The 21,044-nt window shown below is 38.8% G+C and overlaps 1 protein-coding gene and 1 pseudogene across 10 annotated transcripts in view; both read left to right on the top strand.

Annotated features, from left to right (window-relative positions):
- The window catches only part of si:ch211-266o15.1, a 49,290-nt gene extending 43,715 nt beyond the window's left edge, over positions 1–5,575 (top strand). For all 9 annotated transcript variants that reach the window (XM_087290205.1, XM_087290203.1, XM_087290204.1 and 6 more), the window contains exons 27-29: positions 2,046–2,294; positions 2,396–2,519; positions 5,061–5,575. In XM_087290205.1, coding sequence (XP_087146331.1) covers positions 2,046–2,294; positions 2,396–2,519; positions 5,061–5,271 — 584 coding nt within the window. In that variant the 3' untranslated portion in view covers positions 5,272–5,575. The remainder of the gene's footprint in view (positions 1–2,045; positions 2,295–2,395; positions 2,520–5,060) is intronic.
- A 4,970-nt stretch (positions 5,576–10,545) lies between these two features.
- Positions 10,546–14,190, top strand: LOC147833035 (uncharacterized; annotated as a pseudogene). Its single transcript, XR_015513174.1, has one exon. The product of XR_015513174.1 is annotated as an uncharacterized LOC147833035 (transcript).
- The last annotated feature ends 6,854 nt before the right edge of the window (positions 14,191–21,044 follow it).

Here is a 21,044-nt window from a genome sequence, read left to right as displayed (position 1 = left end):
TGCTTTGAAATTGTAGGTCTGAGGAGTGTTTTTTTGTTTGTTTTGTTTTTTTTAGAATTGATTTGAATAAACCGTATTTACTTGTATGCACACTAACTGCTTGCTTACAAAGCTGGTTAGCTTAATAACTTGAAATGTCATGCATTACACAATAAAATAATATTTTAAATCCTGTTTTGTGATAGTATTATTGTTCATGCAGTTAGACTTGTTTAATTAATTGTAATTCGGACGTAATTCATTTTGATGGTCCCCATTGGACATTTTATTGACTTTAAGTTTAATTGCAAATACATGCCAAGTACTTCTCATTTGAGTATTAGTAGACTGTCTGCTTAATATCTGCTGATACTGCTCCTTCAATTAATTGATTATAAGAAACTTTGCAAGTACATGTCAGATCACATTAACCCTAACAGTCTACCTATAATCTAATGAGAATTAGTTGGCTTGTAGATGAAATGTAACTCAATTTTAACAAAAAGCATTAAAGTTACCATTAAAATAAAGTGATACCCAATTAAGAAAGTGCATGAAATGTTTGTACCTTTAAAATATTTGTTTTAATACTAATAAAAAAGGATTAAATAAATTATTTTACTTATATATTTATGTACTTATCATTTATATTTTTTTAGCAATTCACAATATAATGATATTTTAAAACCTACTTATGTAATAGTATCATTGTTCATGCAGTTAGACATCATTTTAATTAAGAAACTGCATGACATATTTGTACCTCTTTAAAATATTTGTTTTAATACTGATAGAAAAGAATTTAAAACGATTAAAATATTATATAATATAAAATCCATATAATATAAAATATTAATCTACTTTATTATTCATTTATTTATTTAGCCAGGATGTATTATTATGTTTATCAAAAGTGACAACTTTTTAATGAATATTTATTATAAATGATTATAAAATTATATAATTATTATGAAATAAAAAAAGCAATTAGAATTTTACAAAGTGTTTAAAAGGTAGATTTTTCCAATGAATCATCTGTTGAACTGCATCCCAATCATCCCAAATGCTGCAGAAGAACTATTGGAACTCGCAAGTACCCAATATTCTCACAGAAATCAGTCAAGTTTGTTGAAGGAAAAATCATTGTTTGGGGTTACATTCAGTATGGGGGCGTGCGAGAGATCTGCAGAGTGGATGACAACATTAACAGCCTTAGGTCTCAAGGCATTTGTGCTGCCCATTACATTACAAAATCACAGGAGAGGGCAAATTCTTCCGCATGATAGCGCTTCTCCTCATACTTCAGCCTCCAGCCTAAAGAAGTTCAAGGTGTTCCAGGATTGGCCAGCCCAGTCACCAGACATGAACATTATTAAATATGTCTAGGGTAAGATGAAGGAGGAAGCATTGAAGATGAATCCAAAGAATCTTTTTTTTTCCCCTTTATTTTTATGCCTAGAACAAATTACATTATTTATACAGAAGATTGTAATTTTTTAAAATCCAAAGAATCTTGATGAACTCTGGGAATCCTGCTGGAACTTTGTCTTTGCCATTCCAGATGACTTTATTAATTAGTTATTTGAGTCATTGCAGAGATCAATCGATGCAGTCCCCCAAGCTTATGATGGGAGTCATACACAATATTCATTCTTTTTCCACTGCACCATGGCTATACTGTACATTATTTCAGTTAAGTGACAAGACTTTTGTCTCAGCAATGTCAGACCTTACGTAATTAAATAATTGAAAATCAAGGCATGATCATATTCTATTTTGGTAAACAAAGCCTAAGCGTAATCTAGAGCCCTTTGCCTTTTTTGTAAGCCACTTTTGATACCAAATGATCAACTAGAAGTCAAATTATTATTTGTTATTCCTAAAACTTGGATAGGCGACAAGACTTTAGTTAGGTAGTGTATGCCCAATTTGTAATCAAGATAATATAGGCTTGCTAAGTATAAAATACTTTTCACAAACAACAACAGACTCAACAAACCTTTAATGGTAACCTTTCTTGATCTCTTTTGAAGGGTTTGATTGTGTGTGCTGTTGTGTTTGCACAGGATACATGCACTCGCGGGTGGAGGAGGAATACCTCTGGGAGTGTAAGCAGTTGGGAGCTCTGTCTCCTATTGTTCTGCTTAACACGCTGCTGTTTTTCGGATCCAAACTGCTCAACCTGAAAACGGTTGAAGAGCATCGACGGCTCGCCTTTTCCAATGTCTCCCACTGCTCCAAGACCACCAAAAGTGGCTTGACCTCTTACCTTCGCTTTAGGCTACCTAACAAAGAGGAGGAAAAAGAGAAGAAATGTAAAAATCCACTGACCACATTGTGTTTAAATCTTAACACGGAGCCTCTATTTGTGTGCATGTTTTCATCGTTTTTAATTTGTGTTTTTTTGAACATGAAGCACCAGCTGGGAAGAGGAAGAGAGATGAAGAGAGCGTGGAGGAGGAGTTTTTGGAGATGCCGGAGAATGTGGAAAATCCTTTACGCTGCCCTGTCAGACTCTATGAGTTCTATCTCTCCAAATGGTGAGTTATTTTAAAGCCGTTGAATATTGGAGAATGAAAATAGCCATTTTGTCTTAATCTGTATTCTTTGTAACACATTTTTCAATTTGACATAGTTTGTGAACTAACTCCTGTTATCTGACTTATGCAAGTTGTTTGTTTTATTGGAGTGACTTTTTTTGGAAAGTTTTGTGTCAATCATTCTTCTGTCTAGTGGTTTAATTAAATAGCAAAAGAAATTTGTCAAACAACATAAATGGTCAAATCAAGCTTTTGTTATACAATCACTGACCACTTTATTAGGTACACCTGTCTAACTGCAATTTAACACAAATTTCTAATCAGCCAATCACATGGCAGCAACTGACGATCTGCTGCAGTCCAAACTGAGCATCAGAATGGGAAAGAAAGGTGATTTAGGTGACTTTGAACATGACATGGTTGTTGGTGCCAGATGGGCTGGTCTGAGTATTTTAGGAAGTGCTGATCTACTGGGTTTTTCATGCAAAAATATCTCTAGGGTTCACAGAGAATCGTCTTAAGAAGAGAAAATATCCAGTGAGCGCCAGTTCTGTGTGTCCAAATGCCTTGTCAATGCCATAGGTCAGAGGAATATGGCCAGACTGGTTGGAGCTGATAGAAAGGCAACAGTACCTCAAAAAACCACTCGTTACAACCGAGGTATGCAGAAAGCAGCTCTGAACGCACAACATGTCCAACCTTGAAGAAGATGGGCTACAGCAGCAGAAAACCACATCAGGTGCCACTTCTGTCAGCTAAGAACAGGAAACTGAAGCTACAATTCGCACAGGCTCCCCAAAATTTGGTGTGACATTCGGATGGTAGGGTCAGAATTTTGCATCAACAACATGCAAGCATAGATCCATCCTGCCTTGTATCAACAGTTCAAGCTGGTGATGGTGTAATGGTGTGGGGGATATTTTCTTGGCCAATTTGGGCCCTTAAGTACTAATTGAGCATCGTGTCAACGCCACAGCCTACCTGAGTATTGTTGCTGATCATGTCAAGTTGTTCATCCCTTTATGACCACTGTGTACCCATCTTCTGATGGCTACGCCCAGCAGGATAACGCGCCATGTCACAAAGCACGAGTCATCTCAGATTGGTTTCTTGAACCAACCCTGTAATAGTGAGGTGTACCTAATAAAGTGGCCGGTGAGTGTATGTGCGTAATTATTCACAATTAACCGCACAAAAAGTTTTTTTTTTTTTTTTGGCTTAGCGTGATCAAAAATGTTAATATTAAGTGTATGGACAGTTCTCTCAAAGTTAAATAAAAAATCTGCCCAAAAATACCAAATTTAAAACTCTTAAAACAAACATATTTATAAATTACTATTTATGTACTATGCAAATAATAATTCAAATAACAAATCATTTTAAGTGTTTGTTAATTACAGACTTACAAAAGCTAAATTCCACCATTTATGTTGTAACACATTTATTTTGTCATCACTATCCAGCAATATAAAAAAAGAGCTTAAATTTACCACTTATGCTGTTTATTGTGTTTATTTTGTAATTGATATCCTGCAAAGTAGTGATGACACTGCTTTGTTGGATGTCAATGAAAAAAAAAAACTGTCAAAAATGTTCATATTAAATGAATGGACAGCTCTACTAAAATGAAATTAAAAATAGAACTGAATTTAATTCTCAAACTCTTAATACTAAGATGTTCATAAATAATTCTGTATGTAGTATGCAGATAAAAATTAAAATACATAATTGTAATCAATTTTAATTGTTATAAACTTGTAGCAAAAGCTTATTTTCACCATTTCTCTGCTAAAAGAAAAACTGCCTTAACCAGCCTAAGCTGCTTAGCTGGTTTTAGCTTGTCAACCAGCCTGGTTTTATAGGGGTTTTGACCATTTCTAGGCTGGTTTCAGTCATTTCTAGTCTGGTTGTAGTTGGTCAGTCTGGAAATGACCAGCTAAAACCAGCAATGTCCAGTTTAAACCAGGCTGGTCAAGCTGGTCATTTCCCAGCCTGACCAGCTAAGACCAGGCTGGAAATGGCTGGAAACCAGCCTGGTAGTGGCTAAACTCATAAAACTAGGATATTAATAACTACTATGTACTGTATGTGTAGTATGCAGGTAATAAAAAAAATATTAATCACATAATATGCTTATTGTAACTCAGGATGGAATCATAAGAAACAAAGCGCTAAATTAACAGCAGTTTTGATCATATAAAGCTTTTGTATGGATTTAGATACTCAGAATATAATGGCTTTGTGTATTAAAAAGAGCAGCTTGGATTTCTGCCTCATTTCTGTTTCACAAAAGAATTCAAATAGCATCACGAATTTGAGTGAATTATACCTGTCATGCATTTTAATATCACACTCAACAATTTTAGAGAGCATGATTTTGAAACTGCATTTGAATTACAGTAATACAGATATTTAAATCCTGCATCATAAGGCTTTTTTTTTCACAAATTGCACTTGCTTAGAGAAGCAGAATCACTTCAAGTCTTTTTCTGGTGCTTTTAGTGAAGCGACACCTTTTATGATGTTCGTTCTCTCTCACAGCTCAAACTCTGTAAAACAGCGTCCAGATCTTTTCTACCTGCAGCCTGAAGCATCCTGCCATCCCAGCAGCCCTGTGTGGTACTCAGCCCAGCCACTGGACAGCACCATGATGGAAAGCATGCTAACACGTATCCTAGCTATACAGGACATTCACCTGGACTCGAAACATCAGCAAAAATACCTGGACTCGTCAGACGAAGAGAGCTCTTAATGTGAATCTATAAACTAGACATTCAATGACATCTACTTATTATTTTTATTCAGACCGGGAATGGGATGCAAACAGAAGCGTATGAAATTGTGCACAAGCTCAACAGACATTCCTTAAGCCCATCTATCCTATCATGAATGTTACAGACAGTTCAAATGAACATTTTTGGAGGGAATCGTTTGGTTTTTAGTCACAGTAGACATTGTTTCTCAGTATTTAGTATTATTTAGTGAACGCATTTTAAGTTGAAACATTCATCATGTCATTGTTGGTAACCTTTCAAAAATATATATATGAATTCTCAGATGTTGTGTTTGATAACATTTGTCCTTGATGTAACTTTTTTGGTGATGAAGAATATCTACATATTACAGGACCGTTCACATTGAAAAAACTTTGCAGCCACAAAGCAACCAGAAGTCTTATGGGCCCCGTTTAAACCCTAGTGGACCAAGCTAATTACAGGTGTGTATAGTTTAAACTCAACTGCATTCAAGCCGCATAACATTAGTTGGTTAACTGAGGCAGGCAATGTATTCCAAATGGGATATACTGCCCTCCAAAGGTCACTTAGGAATAAAAAAAAAATCATGGCAGTCATATGGTCATGGTCGTTCCAAACCAAAGTCCTCAAAACTGGCAACTTCAAAGGGCCCTTCAGAATTAAGGGAAATTGAAGGATACAACTGATGGACACTTTAGGCCATGATCCTTTGAGCAGGGAAATTTTGTGGCATACACTGGGTTCAATTTGGAAGGACTCACCCCTATGCTCCAATGCAGAGGTCACCAAACTTGTTCCTGGAGGGCCAGGGTCCTGGAGATATTAGCTCCACCCCTAATCAAACAAGCCTGAACAAGCTAATCAAGGTCTTGCTTGGTATACTTTAAACATTCAGGCAGGTGTGTTGAGGCAAGTTGGAGCTAAATCCTGAAGGGACACCAGCCCTCCAGGACCGAGATTGGTGACCCCTGCTCTAATGCCTTCAGAGTGACCCTTCGAAGGGATTAGGGCAGGGGTGTCAAACTCAATTCCTGGAGGGCCGCAGCCCTGCAGAGTTAACACACCTATCTGTGGCTATCAAACAAGTCTAAAGCACTCAATTAGTTTGGTCAGGTTTGTTTATATAGGGTTGAAATCATGTAGATTTATGGCCCTCCAGGAACTGAGTTTCACACCTGTGGATTAAAGCATAGGGATGAGCCCTTCCGGATGGAACCCATCATACATTTACGCCACAACAATGATACCAAAAACAGAAAGGTTTTTGCCTTGTGTTTTAAAAACTTTTCATGTTTAAGGCTGATTTATACCTCTGCATCAAGTGATGATCGCCTTGATCCACGGCGCACGTCATGCATTTATACTTCTGCGTGCTGTTTGTGTTGCTCTGCAATAGCCCTTTTGAAACGCTAGCTGGCTGTGAGGTTTTTGTTTCTCTGTGTTGAGTTTCTTCAGGGGTGTTTTGTTTTTTCTAAACGCTACCTTAGTTTACAAGTAGCTAAAACTCGCTCAGTCAGAGGCGAGAACTGGTGAATATGCAACAACTATAATGAAAATATAAACATAAAACAAAAGTTTCCATCTGGAGCTCCTTCACGGGATTCTGCATTTGTAAACACTCGCTCCATCGGGCTCGCAGCTCTGCACCGCCCACACCACTACCAACCCAACCAATCACAGAGCTTGCTCTGCACGTCACTGCGACATGTAGTTACATTTTTTCGAAAGTTGCGCTTCAGCGTTGGCGTCAGCTACAGTGAGGGCTATGCGACCACGCGAAGACTGCACCAGACCATATGTGTGCACTTGACGCAGAAGTATAAATCAGCCTTTACACGACAACATTTTGAAAATGATCCACACTTACACATCCGCAAAAAAACAGCCTAAAGTGTATGAATGTATTAATACTGGCCTGGCATTATGTATTACATATACCAGGCCAGTATTTGGCACCGTCACCTTGTTAGTAAACAATGCTTCGGTGTGACCCATGGCACCTCCCTTGCGCTTAGTCGTGCATTTATAGTTCTGCATGTTTGTTTTACACTGCAATAACACTTCCGAAATGCTAGCTGGCCGTAGGTTTTTATGTTCCTCTTGTTTCGAGTTTCTTCGCGGGCGTTTTTTTTTTTTTTTTTTGAACGCAGCTCAAACTCGCTCATTCAGAGGCGGGAAAGGGTGGACATGTAACAACTTTAACCATGAGGTAAACACAAAACAAAAGTTTTCATGTGTAGAACTGTTTGTTCACATGGAAACTTTTGTTTTGTGTTTACTTCATGATTAAAGTTGTTGCACGTCCGCCGGTTCCCGCTTGTAAAATGCGTCTCCGTTTTGGTTGTGATGTAAAGTAAATCCACACTTTGCTGATGGATCGTTAGCAAACACTTCAGCAGCAACAACACCATCATGTACTATGCCATTGTTGTATTTACATTTGTGCTTGCCTTTTATCTACCACTACTTGTTTTCCTTCCTAAACACGTACCATCCATGCACATGGCGTCATTGTATTCATAGTCTCTCATTTTTGAATGTATAGATGACATGGCAATGGCTAGGTTTTCAAAAACTTCCACTCTGTAACCAATTTTTCAGATTAATGCATTTTCAATTCCACAAACACTTTTGTAATGCAAACGAACAAACAAAGCACATAGAAAGTTTCCGTTTTTGTCTAAAAACCTTGTCATGGCCCCTAAAAACTGCTTGATATATATGACAAAAAATAGAAGGAACTACACTACTTAACTAAAGTCTTGTCGCCTATCCAAGTTTAAGGAACAATTAATAATAGCTTGACTTCTAGTTGATCATTTGTTATCAGAAGTGGTTTATATGAAAGGCAAAAGCCTCTAGATTTCGCTTATTTTACCTTATTTTTTGCCTCCTCTTTTATCTTACCCCAGACATGCTCAATAATGTTCATGTTTGGTGACCGAGCTGGCCAATCCTGGAACACCTTGACCTTCTTTGCTTTCAGTAGCTTTTTGGAGGCTGAAGTATGAGAAGCAGCACTGTCCTGCTGAAGAATTTGCCCTCTCCTGTGGTTTGTAAAGTAATGGGCCGCACAAATGTCTTGATTCCTCAGGCTGTTGATGTTTCCATCCACTCTGCAAATCTCTCGCACGCCCCCATACTGAATGTAAACCCAAACCATGATTTTTCCTTCGTCAAACTTGACTGATTTCTGTGAGAATCTTGGTTCATGCGGGTTCCAATAGTTCTTCTGCAGTATTTGTGATGATAGGAATGCAGTTCAACAGATGATTCATCAAAAAAAAATTTGCCTTCTGTCACTATTCAAATGATTAACTAGAAGTCAAGTTATTTGTTGCTCTTACAACTAGAATCGATGACAAGACTTTTGTCAGGTAGTGTAGATCATGGGTGTCCAAACTCGGTCCTGGAGGGCAGGTATCCTACATAGGCAAGGCAAGGCAAGGCAAGGCAAGTTTATTTATATAGCACATTTCATACACAGTGGCAATTCAAAGTGCTTTACATAAACAAGAATAAAAGAAACAAGTAAAATAAAAATAAAAACAAATAGTATAAAAAAAACATAAATACAGGTTAAATGTGATATAAAAGAATGAAGAAGAAGAGAAAAACATAATAGCGCAGTCTGTCGGACGCAGCACAGTGCTCATTCAGTAAAGGCACAGTAGTTTAGTTAGTTTTGACGTAGTTTAGACATAGTTTAGTTCCAACTTTCTTCAACACACCTGCTCGGAAGTTTCTAGTATACCTAGAAAGAACTTGATTAGCTGATTCAGGTGTGTATAATTGGGGTTGGAGCTAAACTTTGCAAGATATCGGCCCTCTGAAATTTGAACAACTAATCATGAGATGATGGTAATACCAGGTGAACATAGGTACATAAAGTAAGACCACTGAAAACCTCCTTTGTATAGGTGAATTAAGCAAATATTACTAATGCTACATGCGAATGAATAGTAAAGCTTGAAAGTTTAGTCTGATATCATTTTAATGGACACAAAAATGCATCCTCCCATGTGCTGAAGAATCATTTTGAATATTTATACCTGGTCAAATATTTCTGTGCTTTCAGACACTAGGCTAAAATGTAAATTTCACTGAGCTTTCAGGAAACAATTATTTAAAATGGTTCTCTTTCTTGCACGAATTCCCTAATTAGATGTCTCACATCCAGAGAAGATGTAAAAGCAACATTAATGAGTGTGATGCATTCATAGAGTCAAAGTGTCTTGTCTCAGTCAATAGAGGGCAGTCCTGCTTTGTTAGTTCAAATGACAGGACCTTGACAGGGCAACAATGGGGAATCAAATAAGCAATGTTTAGCCACATGATTATGCTGATATTTGCACAGATAGATGCAGCGCCAGCCTACGATGTAAAGCCAATTGTCATTCGCTGCCATGGTAACAGAGACAAGAGCTGTTGCTTTTGCTTCTCAGTGGATTCTGAATGTGCTGCTGCTGCTGTTGAGAATCATGCAATTCAGATATGAAAAGCACTTGTATACGTGCATTCGATAATGCAATTATTAACTTAACCCAAACGTCCCACATCAGGACCTTCAATGTAGCCTGCGCTGACTTTTAGATTTGCCAGGATAACGCAAGGGGAACAGCGCGTAAGTGTGGCAGCTGAACTATTTATATCTACACTTGGTAAAGGGCAAATGCTTTTTGTCTGATCGCTGTGTCTCCTACCAATTTTTCATACATGTACAAGCGACCATGATGGACCGATAGCACATCTCAGGGACAGATCACGTTTATATTGGCGTTTCAAAAAGAGTGTGTAGGCGTGCTCCGGGCAGATGAGGTGTGATTCGAGAGGGTTCGAGAGTGTGTGGGAGAGAGAACTACAACAAAGACACACAATCTGGCAGTGCATGACTGAATCGTCGCTTGAAACATTCAAAGGCAAACTTTGCTTATTTGGAAACCCAAGCTGCTGGCATGATGATTTGGGCTAATTTTTTGTTATTTACACGCAGATAAGACATGGATGTCGGGAAAAGCGAATATGTCACATGAAAAATCTAAACCATCTTATTTGAGGTCAAACCAAATTGAGATAAAAGTGACTGAAAGGGAATGAATTGAGTGAGGCAAAAAAAGTCCTAAGCTCCTGATAAGTGCTAAAGCCCTGAAGCAGCCTCAAAACTCAGGGGAGGGAACTGAGAGAGTGATAGTGAGGCAGTAAGAGAGAGGAGGGAGAGAAAGAGAGAGAGAAAGAGCTGCCGTTGGTGTTGAAATAAGAGGCTATTTATCAAATCAACTGTTTCTGTGTGACGAAGGACAAGACTCTGAGAGCGGGAAGATAATGCTGGAATACAGACTGGATGCCTGGATTCTTGGACACTTTTCACACCTGGACCACCGGCGCACAAGGGACCTGCACCGTCCATCTGTCATCCTGCGACGCTATGATTGCTAGAGTTACGTCAGTGATTAACATGAAGAGAGCAAATGAAAAAAAAAAGACCATGGAGAAGTGTTACATCACATTTGAATGAGGAAGAGAAGTGAGTTTTTGCTCTAATACTGTGCATTTTTGAAGTGTAAAGATGCTGCCTCAGGAGATTGGGAGCTCTAAATTTGGAACAGAACTGCTTATATCTGACTAAAACGGAGGGGACAGACAAGCATACTTGTGTCAGTTTATTCGTAAAAAGCTGTTTAGTGTACGTGAAAATGTAATGCTGACTGATTCACAAAGTTGTTTGCACTTCATGTTGCCATCAAGCTATACATTTAAGGGGAGCATGTTTTATTTTTTGGATTTGTATTTCCAGTGGATATACTGATGCCATTTTTGACCCAGTTGCTCTCTTCAGAACACTAGTAAGTTTTAAAATATTCTCAGTTTTAAAGTAAATTAAAAACGGGGCACCACATAATTGCTATGAAGAACTGGTACACATGCTCTGGCGACTACACACAATAAACTTCTGGAGGACTGTATTGGAGGTTGTGTAGGAGGCCGTTATCAAGAACTTGAACAATGGGAAAGCCGCTAAGTCGCCCTGGTTGTCTGCGGCAGAGCCCTTGCTGTTCGAAGAAGGGTGATGACAGAGAGGGCTACAATGAAGATGGGTACATCCCTCAACGCTCCATCTATGACACAATGTGCATCAATGAACATATCGACCACAGTTCGGCGCACAGCACTCTGGGTTCGAGAAGGGGTCGAGAAACTGACTTCTCTAGTAATGGTTCCCTTGGAGCAGGTGGAGACATGTTTGACACAAGGTCTTCTGTGATAGTCAGCAGTGGGAGAAAATTGGATGAGCGGTTCATTTTTGATTCTCTGAAATTAGCAAATGATGAACTGAGCAAATCACCAAGAGCGTTTGTGAGGTCAGCCTCCCCTAGTGTGTCCTGTAGTTCGGCTCCAAGTGGATCAATGAACAAGCGTCTTCATCACCAGGACAGTGGAAAAAAGGATAACCTATGCCGCCACTCCTGGAAAGTTCTGTCTCCACCGAAGTTTCCAGAAACATTTGAACTCTCCCCAGGGGAAAAGACCTACCTAAACCCAGGAGTTGCCTTCTTTCCAAGCAGTATGACCTCCCCACAGATTTCACCCTTTTCTGGATCCCCCTTCTCCACTGGTACACATACACCTTCTGTCTTTTTCTCTCCCTCTCCCTTGCCTTACCATCAGCAGTTCAACAGGCAGTCTTTACCTACCCATCCGTCATCACCAAGACCACCTCTGACAGAGTTATCAGTCAGTGCCCTTATGTGTGGCCAAGAAGATCAAGACAATATAGAAATTGGCCAAGATAGAAGGGACGATCGGTGCATGGCAAAAGATAACCTGTTTCTGACATTTAAACCCCAGAACATTGAACCTGAGAAAGAACCCCCACCCACCACTCCAGAGCCTGAAACTGACACTACACCCCTTCTGCGTTCCCAAACTGCAAAAAGACCTGCAGTCTCCCCTACTCCAATGGAGTCTACCTGGCCCCGTCGACTGATTGGAAGAAGGAGGACGGTGAGACAAGGTGGTGCAGACCACAACCTCCCAATTCTCCCCCCACTACCGTCTCTGCTTATTCGAAGTGTCTCAGACAAAAAGACAATTCCTCGTCTTTCACCATTCCTGGAGCACCAAGGAAATATGGATGGACAGCTTGGGAAGTCAACACTAAAAAGAGATCTAAAAGATTGTTCACTTCAAGAATGGAAGATCTTGCGGGATCAGGAAGAACGTAAGGCTGAAGCATCCAAAAATGACAATGTGATTGTTGAAGAAGTTTTAGAAGAAGAGGGCAAAGTGCTACTCAGACAGGGAAGTGCTGAGCATGCCTTAGATGAACACACCACTCCAGAATGTGAAGAAGAAAACTGGGAGGCCGTGTTGGAGATGGTTAATTCTCTTTGGGATGAGACACATAATGAGGATTTGCAAAATGTAGGCTCTCTAAGGCGTTGGCCTCTTTTACATCCTCCATCAGGCTTTGGTGGTTCACAAGCTCCATCGGGTACAAGCTCAGAACTGGGTGCTGAAGATATGTTGGAGATTGAGAGAATGAACCAGCAGGTTGTGGAAAGTCAAGATGATGACGTACCACAATTTAATTACAATTTACAAACCTGTGAAGGTAACAGGAATGTTATTGTGACTCAGCCAGGGGGCCATAAACTCGCTCATGCAAAGATCCCAACTAGTTTAGATCTTGCCACCTTTGATGCTCAACTGGGAAACAAATACGGGCACAGTGAATCGCCCGATTCTAACCTGACACTAGACTCCGATTCAAGTGGTGTCTACATGTCAAATCCCAGTCAAACAAGTAGAGAGGACATCACCTCTGATACTGACAGAATCATGTCGGATCTCGAAAGTATTGCATCCCTCAGTCAAGGGGAAGACGGAAAAGACATTCACATAAAAACTGGGACATTTCCGATTTCAAAAACAAATAAATCTGCAACTTTCGACAAAAAAGCACCCTCTGGGCTGAGAGGTAATAACATTGAGCTAGGAAGGCAAGCATTTTGTAAAGAGATCACAACCAAAGCCACACAAATAAAAGCTCGCTTGAAACCTGTGGACAAAGGATCTCTAAGCCAAGAGATCCATAACACTGTGAACACATCAAAGACTGATGTGCCTTTACCACTGTCCCCCTCTAAACATGAAGCTAAAGAAACTTTATCAGTCAAAAGTGACACCGACCCGTTTGTTGCCACAGATAGTTTTGTCTACTTGGCAGTGGCAGTGCAACCCCCATCAACACAGGAACGCAAGACCAAACTGTCACAGGAGGAACCATTACCGCCTGCTACTTTTGCCAAACCTTGTCGTTATCCCGATGAATGTGACTTCCTCTCGACAGACAGTTTTGTTTACCTGGCAGCTCCTGACTGCCACCTGCTGGCCACAGAGGGACATTCGATATACGGTGACTCTGAATCAGAGGACAGTGGTTCAAAGGCAGACTTTGTTATGGCCTCTACCGTAGGAGGGGATAGCGATTGGGACTCAGACCTGAGTGATTCTGAACACGGGCCAAACACTTGCAAGCCTGCGTGGGACTACTGGGAGGAGCTAGAGCAGGGGGTGCTGCAGGAGCTATTCGGCGAGGACCAATCGGATGCAGACAAACTGCTCCATGGCAACCAAGCTCAGCAGATTTCTTGCCAGCATGGGGAGTTGGCTGCTATTGTTGTACAGGAGAGAGCTGAGCTGGAAGAGGTGTCCTCACAGTACACACAGGGGGCAGAGACACACTGAGGTGAAGTCTGTATCCTAACTATTATTACCGCACTGGCAAATCTATTTTATTAGAGCCCATACAATCGCACACAGCTATTTTCGTTTCCGTTTCCCTTGCTTTCTCATTATTTAACAATGTATATATAATTTCCACCAGTTTTCACAATAAAACCAGGATGTGTTCTTGATAGCAGATTTGTTGAAGCACAGCTTAAGTCTTCTTTTAAGCTGCATTTCTGTTTTAAAGTTTGTCACGATGGGCAGCTTTATGGATTTATTGAGTTGTTATTGATTTCAGTGTTTTGTTAAGCAGTAAGTATGTTAACCAATAGGTCTGGCTATTAATAGGTGATCGTGGATGCAATATGACTTTCAGAATTCAAGCTTAGAAGCTTAAAACTTATTGCACACTAACGTTATGTTAGTAATAGATCCTCTTTTTGCTATACGCTGAGTGCTCTGTGTAACAATAAATTAATGTTATATGTCACTGGGATCATTTTTAAAGAACTGACTAAGAGGATGATGTAGAAATACTGACCACATTAATAAAGGAGCACAGTTTATAGCACAGATAATGCTTCATATGCAGTAAAATGTGTGTGCTTAGCTCAGTTTATGAAGTTTAAAATTAGCAGGGACTGTTGTTTTACCTGTTAACACGTTGCAAAGGACGTGCGTTTTGCCTGGGCTGTCAATAAATGAAACATGGAGGATCAGAGTCGTCATTTCTTCACTTCATTTCTTGACTGTTTACTTTGGATAGCCTTCTCAGGCCCCATCCCCCCCTTAGCCTCCTTTCCATCGCTCCATCTGTCTCTTGGCCTATATATATATGATTTCTCATGTGAATTGTTTAGGATCAGAGTGAAGTAGCCTGAAATTTTGGTGGCGTTGTAGAGGCCAAAGGGGCTATTTTTAGTTAAATTAATTAGTTCAGTGTAAATGAGGCCAAACTGAATGCATTGTGTGCCAAGATAATACATAAGTGGGTCGAGTGTCAGCAAGCACACTATTTTCTGGTGTCTCTGCTGCCGAGGTGCTTTGGGGTTTTGCTGCCGCCCATCGTTGTTCATCAGTAACCTACATTAGGCTCATTTTCTTCCATCTGTTATACATAACATGTGCATTGACAACGTCACTGTTTTCCTAGGGCCAACCTGAAGCTTTTGGCTTTGACTGAACATCTTGCAGCAACACATGGGATGCATTCTTAGCACTGTGATGTCTCTATTATGTTTAATTCTTGCTTAGAAATCTTGGCTAGGTTGCGTTACTACATGTTTAGTGGGATAGTTCACCCAAAAATGAAAAAAATCCTCACCCTCATAATGTTTGAGTTTCTTACTAGAACACAAATGAAGATACTTTGAAGAATGCTGGAAAATGGTAGGCATTGCCCACCATCAAAGGGGGAAAAAATACTATAGAAGTGAATGGCTACAGGTTTCCAGCATCATAAAGGTTTGGGACAAGTGGCAGGTAAATGATGACATATTTTCTTTTATTTTTGGATGAGCTATAGCTTTCAGAAATACAAATAAATGGACACCACATCCCAAAATGTTCAACAAGAATGACAGGACGTGAAAATCAACACGTTCTATGCAACAGCAAATTGGGCAAGAACAGCAAAGTTGGTGTAAGCTGCTTGTACATAAGCTGCTTCATGTTGTTTGGTTCCATTTGGAAGATTTGGGGGTAAACTGAGGCAATGCCCAGTAAGTACTTTCTCCACCATGATCAGTGAATTAAATAATATTACATACATATTTAACTTGTGCTTATTAAAATAAATATATAATAATATATTATCAAACTAAAAAAATGTTATTGTTATTTACATTATCTTACTGACTAATGGGTCTAAACTACATTTGTAGGGGGAAAGTATGAAGATTTAAAATGAGAATTAATTGGTATCCAAGGCCAAGTTTTCAAAACATTTAATCTGGATCAAATTGGTCCATGTTTGGAAATCCCATGTTTAGCTAACCAGAGTTAACTTATCTATCTTACTTTTATCACCAGGAACATTGGATTAGATCACTGTGATCCAAATACCAAGTTTTAGGATTACCAAACCCTGTTTACCAGAACCTTAAATGGAACCAGCAGAATAGCCTACTGGCTTGGCAAAGAACAACAGGTAGGCAAAATACCAGTGGCGAGTGGCCACAAACAGCCATTGTTTGTTTTAATGGTAAGAAACAAAAACATTGCAATCAACAAACATTTAACATTGTTTAGTTTGTTCAAATACAATACTGCTTTGATATTGTTTTGCTGTTGTTTACCAGATCTCATTAGATGTGACGTGCTTCATGTAGGCTTTAAATATGAAGGAATTTATCTATCATCAGTAAACAATAAGTTTGTGATTATTCACTTTAAAAAAAAAACTTTTTTTTGTTTTGTTTGGTTAAAAAAATCTCAACTGAATCCACCCTTCTGATGGGATCATGGTAATTCTGTTTTTGGATCAAAAATCTGAGTTCAAAGTTTTGAATAACCCAAAGGGTGGGTTTTATCCAAATCAAATGTAAGCTCGGATCAGAATCAGTTTTATTTACTTTTTTCTCCACCGTTTTGAGCATGTTCAGCTCCAGGTTGTTGTATCTGCACCATAAAGACAGCCTCTCCACCTCCTGTCTGTATGCAGACTTGTCACCATTCCGGATGAGGCCGATAACAGTGGTATCGTCCGCAAACTTTAGGAGCTTGATGGAGGGGTCTTTTGCAGTGCAGTCGTTGGTGTACAGGGAGAAGAGCAATAGGGAGAGAATACATCCCTGGGGGGCACCAGTGCTGATCGGGTGTGCGGCTGTCGGACAAGATTTTGCCCATTCTGACTAGCTGTTGTCTTTCACTCAGAAAGCTGGTGATCCATTGACAGAGAGCTAGGAACAGAGGATTACATGGTCTGATCTTAATTCAAATTTGATATTTGGATCACAGTGATCTAACCCAATGTTTCTTTAAAAAGGAATACAGATCAGTTAACCCTGGGTAGCAAAACATGGGATTTTCAAATCTGGACCAATTTGATCCAGATTAAATTTTTTGAAACTTAAGCCCTGGTGATCCTTATCATCTGGTGATCTTTTACACTCTAAAAATACTGGGTTATTCAACCCAATCTTTGTAACAGTGACTAACCCAACTGCTGGTTTAATTTAATTTTATAATGAAATAAATAGGATCATTACCAGTAATGGGTTGCGGCTGGAAGAGCACTGTGTAAAACATATCCCGGAATAGTTAGCGGTTCATTCCTCTGTGGTGAACTCTAATAAATAACGGCCTAAGCCAAAGAAAAATGAATGAATACTACCAAGTTAATCCCAGTGTTTGGGTTTGTCCAAATTTTACCCAATTTGTGTTTAAGTAACCCAGCATGTCGTAGAGTGTAATATATATCCAAACATTACTTCTAAACATGCTTAATGAGTTAATTATTATTACTTAATAAACTATTACATTTGAATGGGTGTCTTCAGTAAGTCAGGGTACAAAATACTCGGAATAATACATAATGAACAACATATTCAGGAGGGATAAAGTAGTTTTTGTTTGAAACGATTGAAAACATTTAGACTCAAAAATCTAACAGCAAAAATGACATTATTAAATTAATTAATTAATTACTTGATTAACTTAACTTTGTTTTAATTTGCTACCCCAAACCAAATTCAATTCAAATTTGAGAAGTTCATTCATTAATTTTATCTTTATTTATCAGGGGTCGCCACAGTGAAATGAACCACTAACTTAATGCAGCGGATGCCCTTTTAGCTGCAACCCAGTACTGGGAAACACCCATACACACTCATTCACTCACACACACACACACACACACTACGGCCAATTTGGTTTATTTAATTCACCTATAGCGCATGTGTTTGGACTGTGGCGGAAACCAGAGGAAACCCTCTCGAACACAGGGAGAATATATGCAAACTCCACACAACAAAGACAACACAGCAGGGAGTCAAACCTGCGTCCATCTTGCTGTGAGACGACAGTGCTGACCACTGAGCCACGGTGTTACCTTAATTTGAGAATTTAATATAAATAACTTGGTGTTTTTCACGGGCTACACAACTCCAATTCTTAACCACCATTTAGTAGTAGACGTTGAGCTTGAATGTGTGTGAGTCTGTGCTGGCTTGCGTTAGTGAGTGGGATGGATTGTTTGCTGTGTGCATTTGAGCCGAAGCCAGGGCACATGTGTAGGAGGAGCAGCACAGAGTGACTGAATCATACATTAGGACTTTTGCTCTATTCTTTCTGGTCACTGGAAGATCGAAAACTGAAAGCAGGTTATAGCAACGTGCCAGTGCTTAGAAACCGTTCGGCTTGAATAAAATGCTTTAACAATCACGTTTCGTTCACACATTAACGTTCTCCGAAACACCTTCAAAAATATTCACCAAATCTGTTTTTTTTCCTCTCCTTTGTGTGCAGTGTGTGATATTTGTGTGTGGTGTGTGAGCGAGATAGAAAAGGTAGGAGGGATGTAATCATTGGTTGCTGAAGGCAAAAGATCAAGAGGTGCTTCTTATGTAACATGTAAATGAAAGTGCACTGGGCACAGCGTGCGAAAAGATTTTATTTTTAAATGTATTCTAGGTATAAAAGCAGTGTAGGCTGACAGAAATAAGGACTGAGAGAGAAAAAGATTGAGAGCGTCAGAGGAATTGTACCGAGAGGCTGAAATGCTGTTAGGAGATTTGATGTGGCGTATTTGGCCTTGATTTTCGTCATTTTAAAGGAACAGTTAACCCCAAAAGTTTAATTCTGTTATCGTTTAGGACTTTATTCTCTGAAGCACATAAGGAGGACTTATCAAGGTCTTAAAGGAACACTCCACTTTTTTTTTTTTTTTGTAAATAGGGGTTAAACAGTTGTGATATGTAGTGATATTAATGGGCTTTATGCACAGCTGGTGTTTTTCAGCCAATGATAAACTTCCGGTGAGAGAATTATGTGACTATTTTCAATTTCATAAGGGTCCTTTTACAGCATCGATGTTGTAATGTTATTAATCAGTTAAATAGACTTAAGCATGGTTTCCGCTACATTCATTCTTCAATAGCAGGGCGCAGTGCCAAAATTGATCCCCCCACAACTACATTATTTTTATTTATTTATTTATTTGTTTATTTGGCAGGGACAGTGTACATTAATTAGCATTTCTGCCAATGCACCAGAATTAGCCCGAAGGCTATTTTTCATCTGTTGTCCCTGAACAACCTAGAAAAAACAATACAAAAATTATACAATCAATCAAACATAGTTAAAAAGTACTAAAATAGACATGGTTATGTCTAATTTACAAATTAAGCTAAAACACCAACAGCTTTGGTGTTTTATACAGCTTTTCATTCAAAACATTCAGTCGTGTTGTTTTTAATAGCTATAATTTAATAGCTTTAATTTGATAATTCACCAAAACATATTAAAAGGTAAGTGAATTATAGCGCAATCTTTTCTGTAACCGTAGTGCTGTGCGTTATTTATTTAACCTTTTAAGGTTACATGCTGACTGACTGACTGGCTGACTTACAGGTGCGTGATGTGTGAGGCCAGCAAACACGATGTATAGCCGTTTCACTTTACTTCAGGACGCATTAATACCGCTCTGTAGGTCTATTGGAGACATTTATAAATATTCCTAGCAAATCTAGTAAATGTTGGAGACATGTTACATAAATGCACTAAATTGAACTCAGTAGCGTTTATTTGAGAGCGCACAAGAAGATCTCTGCTTGAGCAGCGTATATTTGAGAGAGAGTACAAGAAGTTTTGTGCACAAGCAGAGGAAATCGGCGCGCAAGCAAAGAGATTCCCATGCTCTCGTAGGCTATTACATAAATGCGATCTCGACTTCTAATACTGCATTCACAACATTTGTCATTGAAATAACGCCACAGGTAGTTGATCTGTGTAAAAAAAGGCCTGCCCCATAGCTGGAAAAAATCCTAGAGGAAACACTGCTTAAGCAATCATTTAGTTAAAGTGTAAAAAGAGATGAGATCGTTTAAAAGTAGGCGCCGTCATTAGCAGCAGGCTACCTCAGAAATTCCATTGGAGATACTTCATATCGTATCTCAGCCAGGCAGTAAAGATTGCTGGTTTTTAAAGAAATCAGATGTTAAACGGATCGATTTTGTATGAGATATGACAATTAACCGGAAGCTCTGGGGCTGGCTGACTGAAATTAAAAGTCAGTGTGCATATACCCTATTTTTTAATTCACACATAGGCTAAGATTTCACAGAACAATACAAAATAACATTCAATTTACATTTATTTCTATAACGCTTTTACAATGCAATGTAGTGATAGTGATAATGATAGTGTCAAAGCCGCTTAACATAGAAGTTCTAGTAACAGCAAAATTCTCTTTTTGTCTAATTTTCTTTTACATAAGGATTAAAAATAGTTTTACGATTTTTAAAAAAATGTTTGAATCCATTTGAGCTTTTTTATTTAAAGCAGTTTCTATTTAAAGCTTGACTAAGAGCGACGGAAAAATAAAATGTGCTATTTTCTTGGTTAATATGAGTATGAACTACAGTATTCTCCTTCCAGGTTTAATAATCAAAGAAGTTTGCTGGCGTACCATGGCTGCAGCAGGTACATGATATTACGCAGCACCTAAATAAATAATCCCCAGATAGTAACATTAGTATCATTGCACCTGCTGCAACCATGATATGCTAGAAAAGTTCCTTCTTAGGCTGGAATGAGAGTAGTTCCTAGCTACAAGAAATTGACCTGGAAAAGAGCTAAATTCCATGTTTTTTGTTTTTTTTTTGGTCTAAGTACACAGCACAGGTAACTACAGAAGAGTAATCTTTTCTAAAAGAGGTAATATATCAAAACTCTTTTTTTGAGTGAGATGCTAATGGTCTAATCTGATTCAATGATCTATGCTAAGCTAAGCTAAAATTGCTCCCGCCAGAGATATGCGAAGTGGATTCAAAAATGGTAAAACTCAACTGTTTAACTTTGTAACTTTAAATTAGCCTCT

The sequence above is a fragment of the Danio rerio genome, chromosome 17, assembly GCF_052040795.2.
Source record: "Danio rerio strain M-AB ecotype USA chromosome 17, GRCz13ab, whole genome shotgun sequence".
NCBI classification, from domain to species: Eukaryota; Metazoa; Chordata; class Actinopteri; order Cypriniformes; family Danionidae; genus Danio; species Danio rerio.
This window is presented reverse-complemented; position numbering and strand designations above follow the sequence as displayed.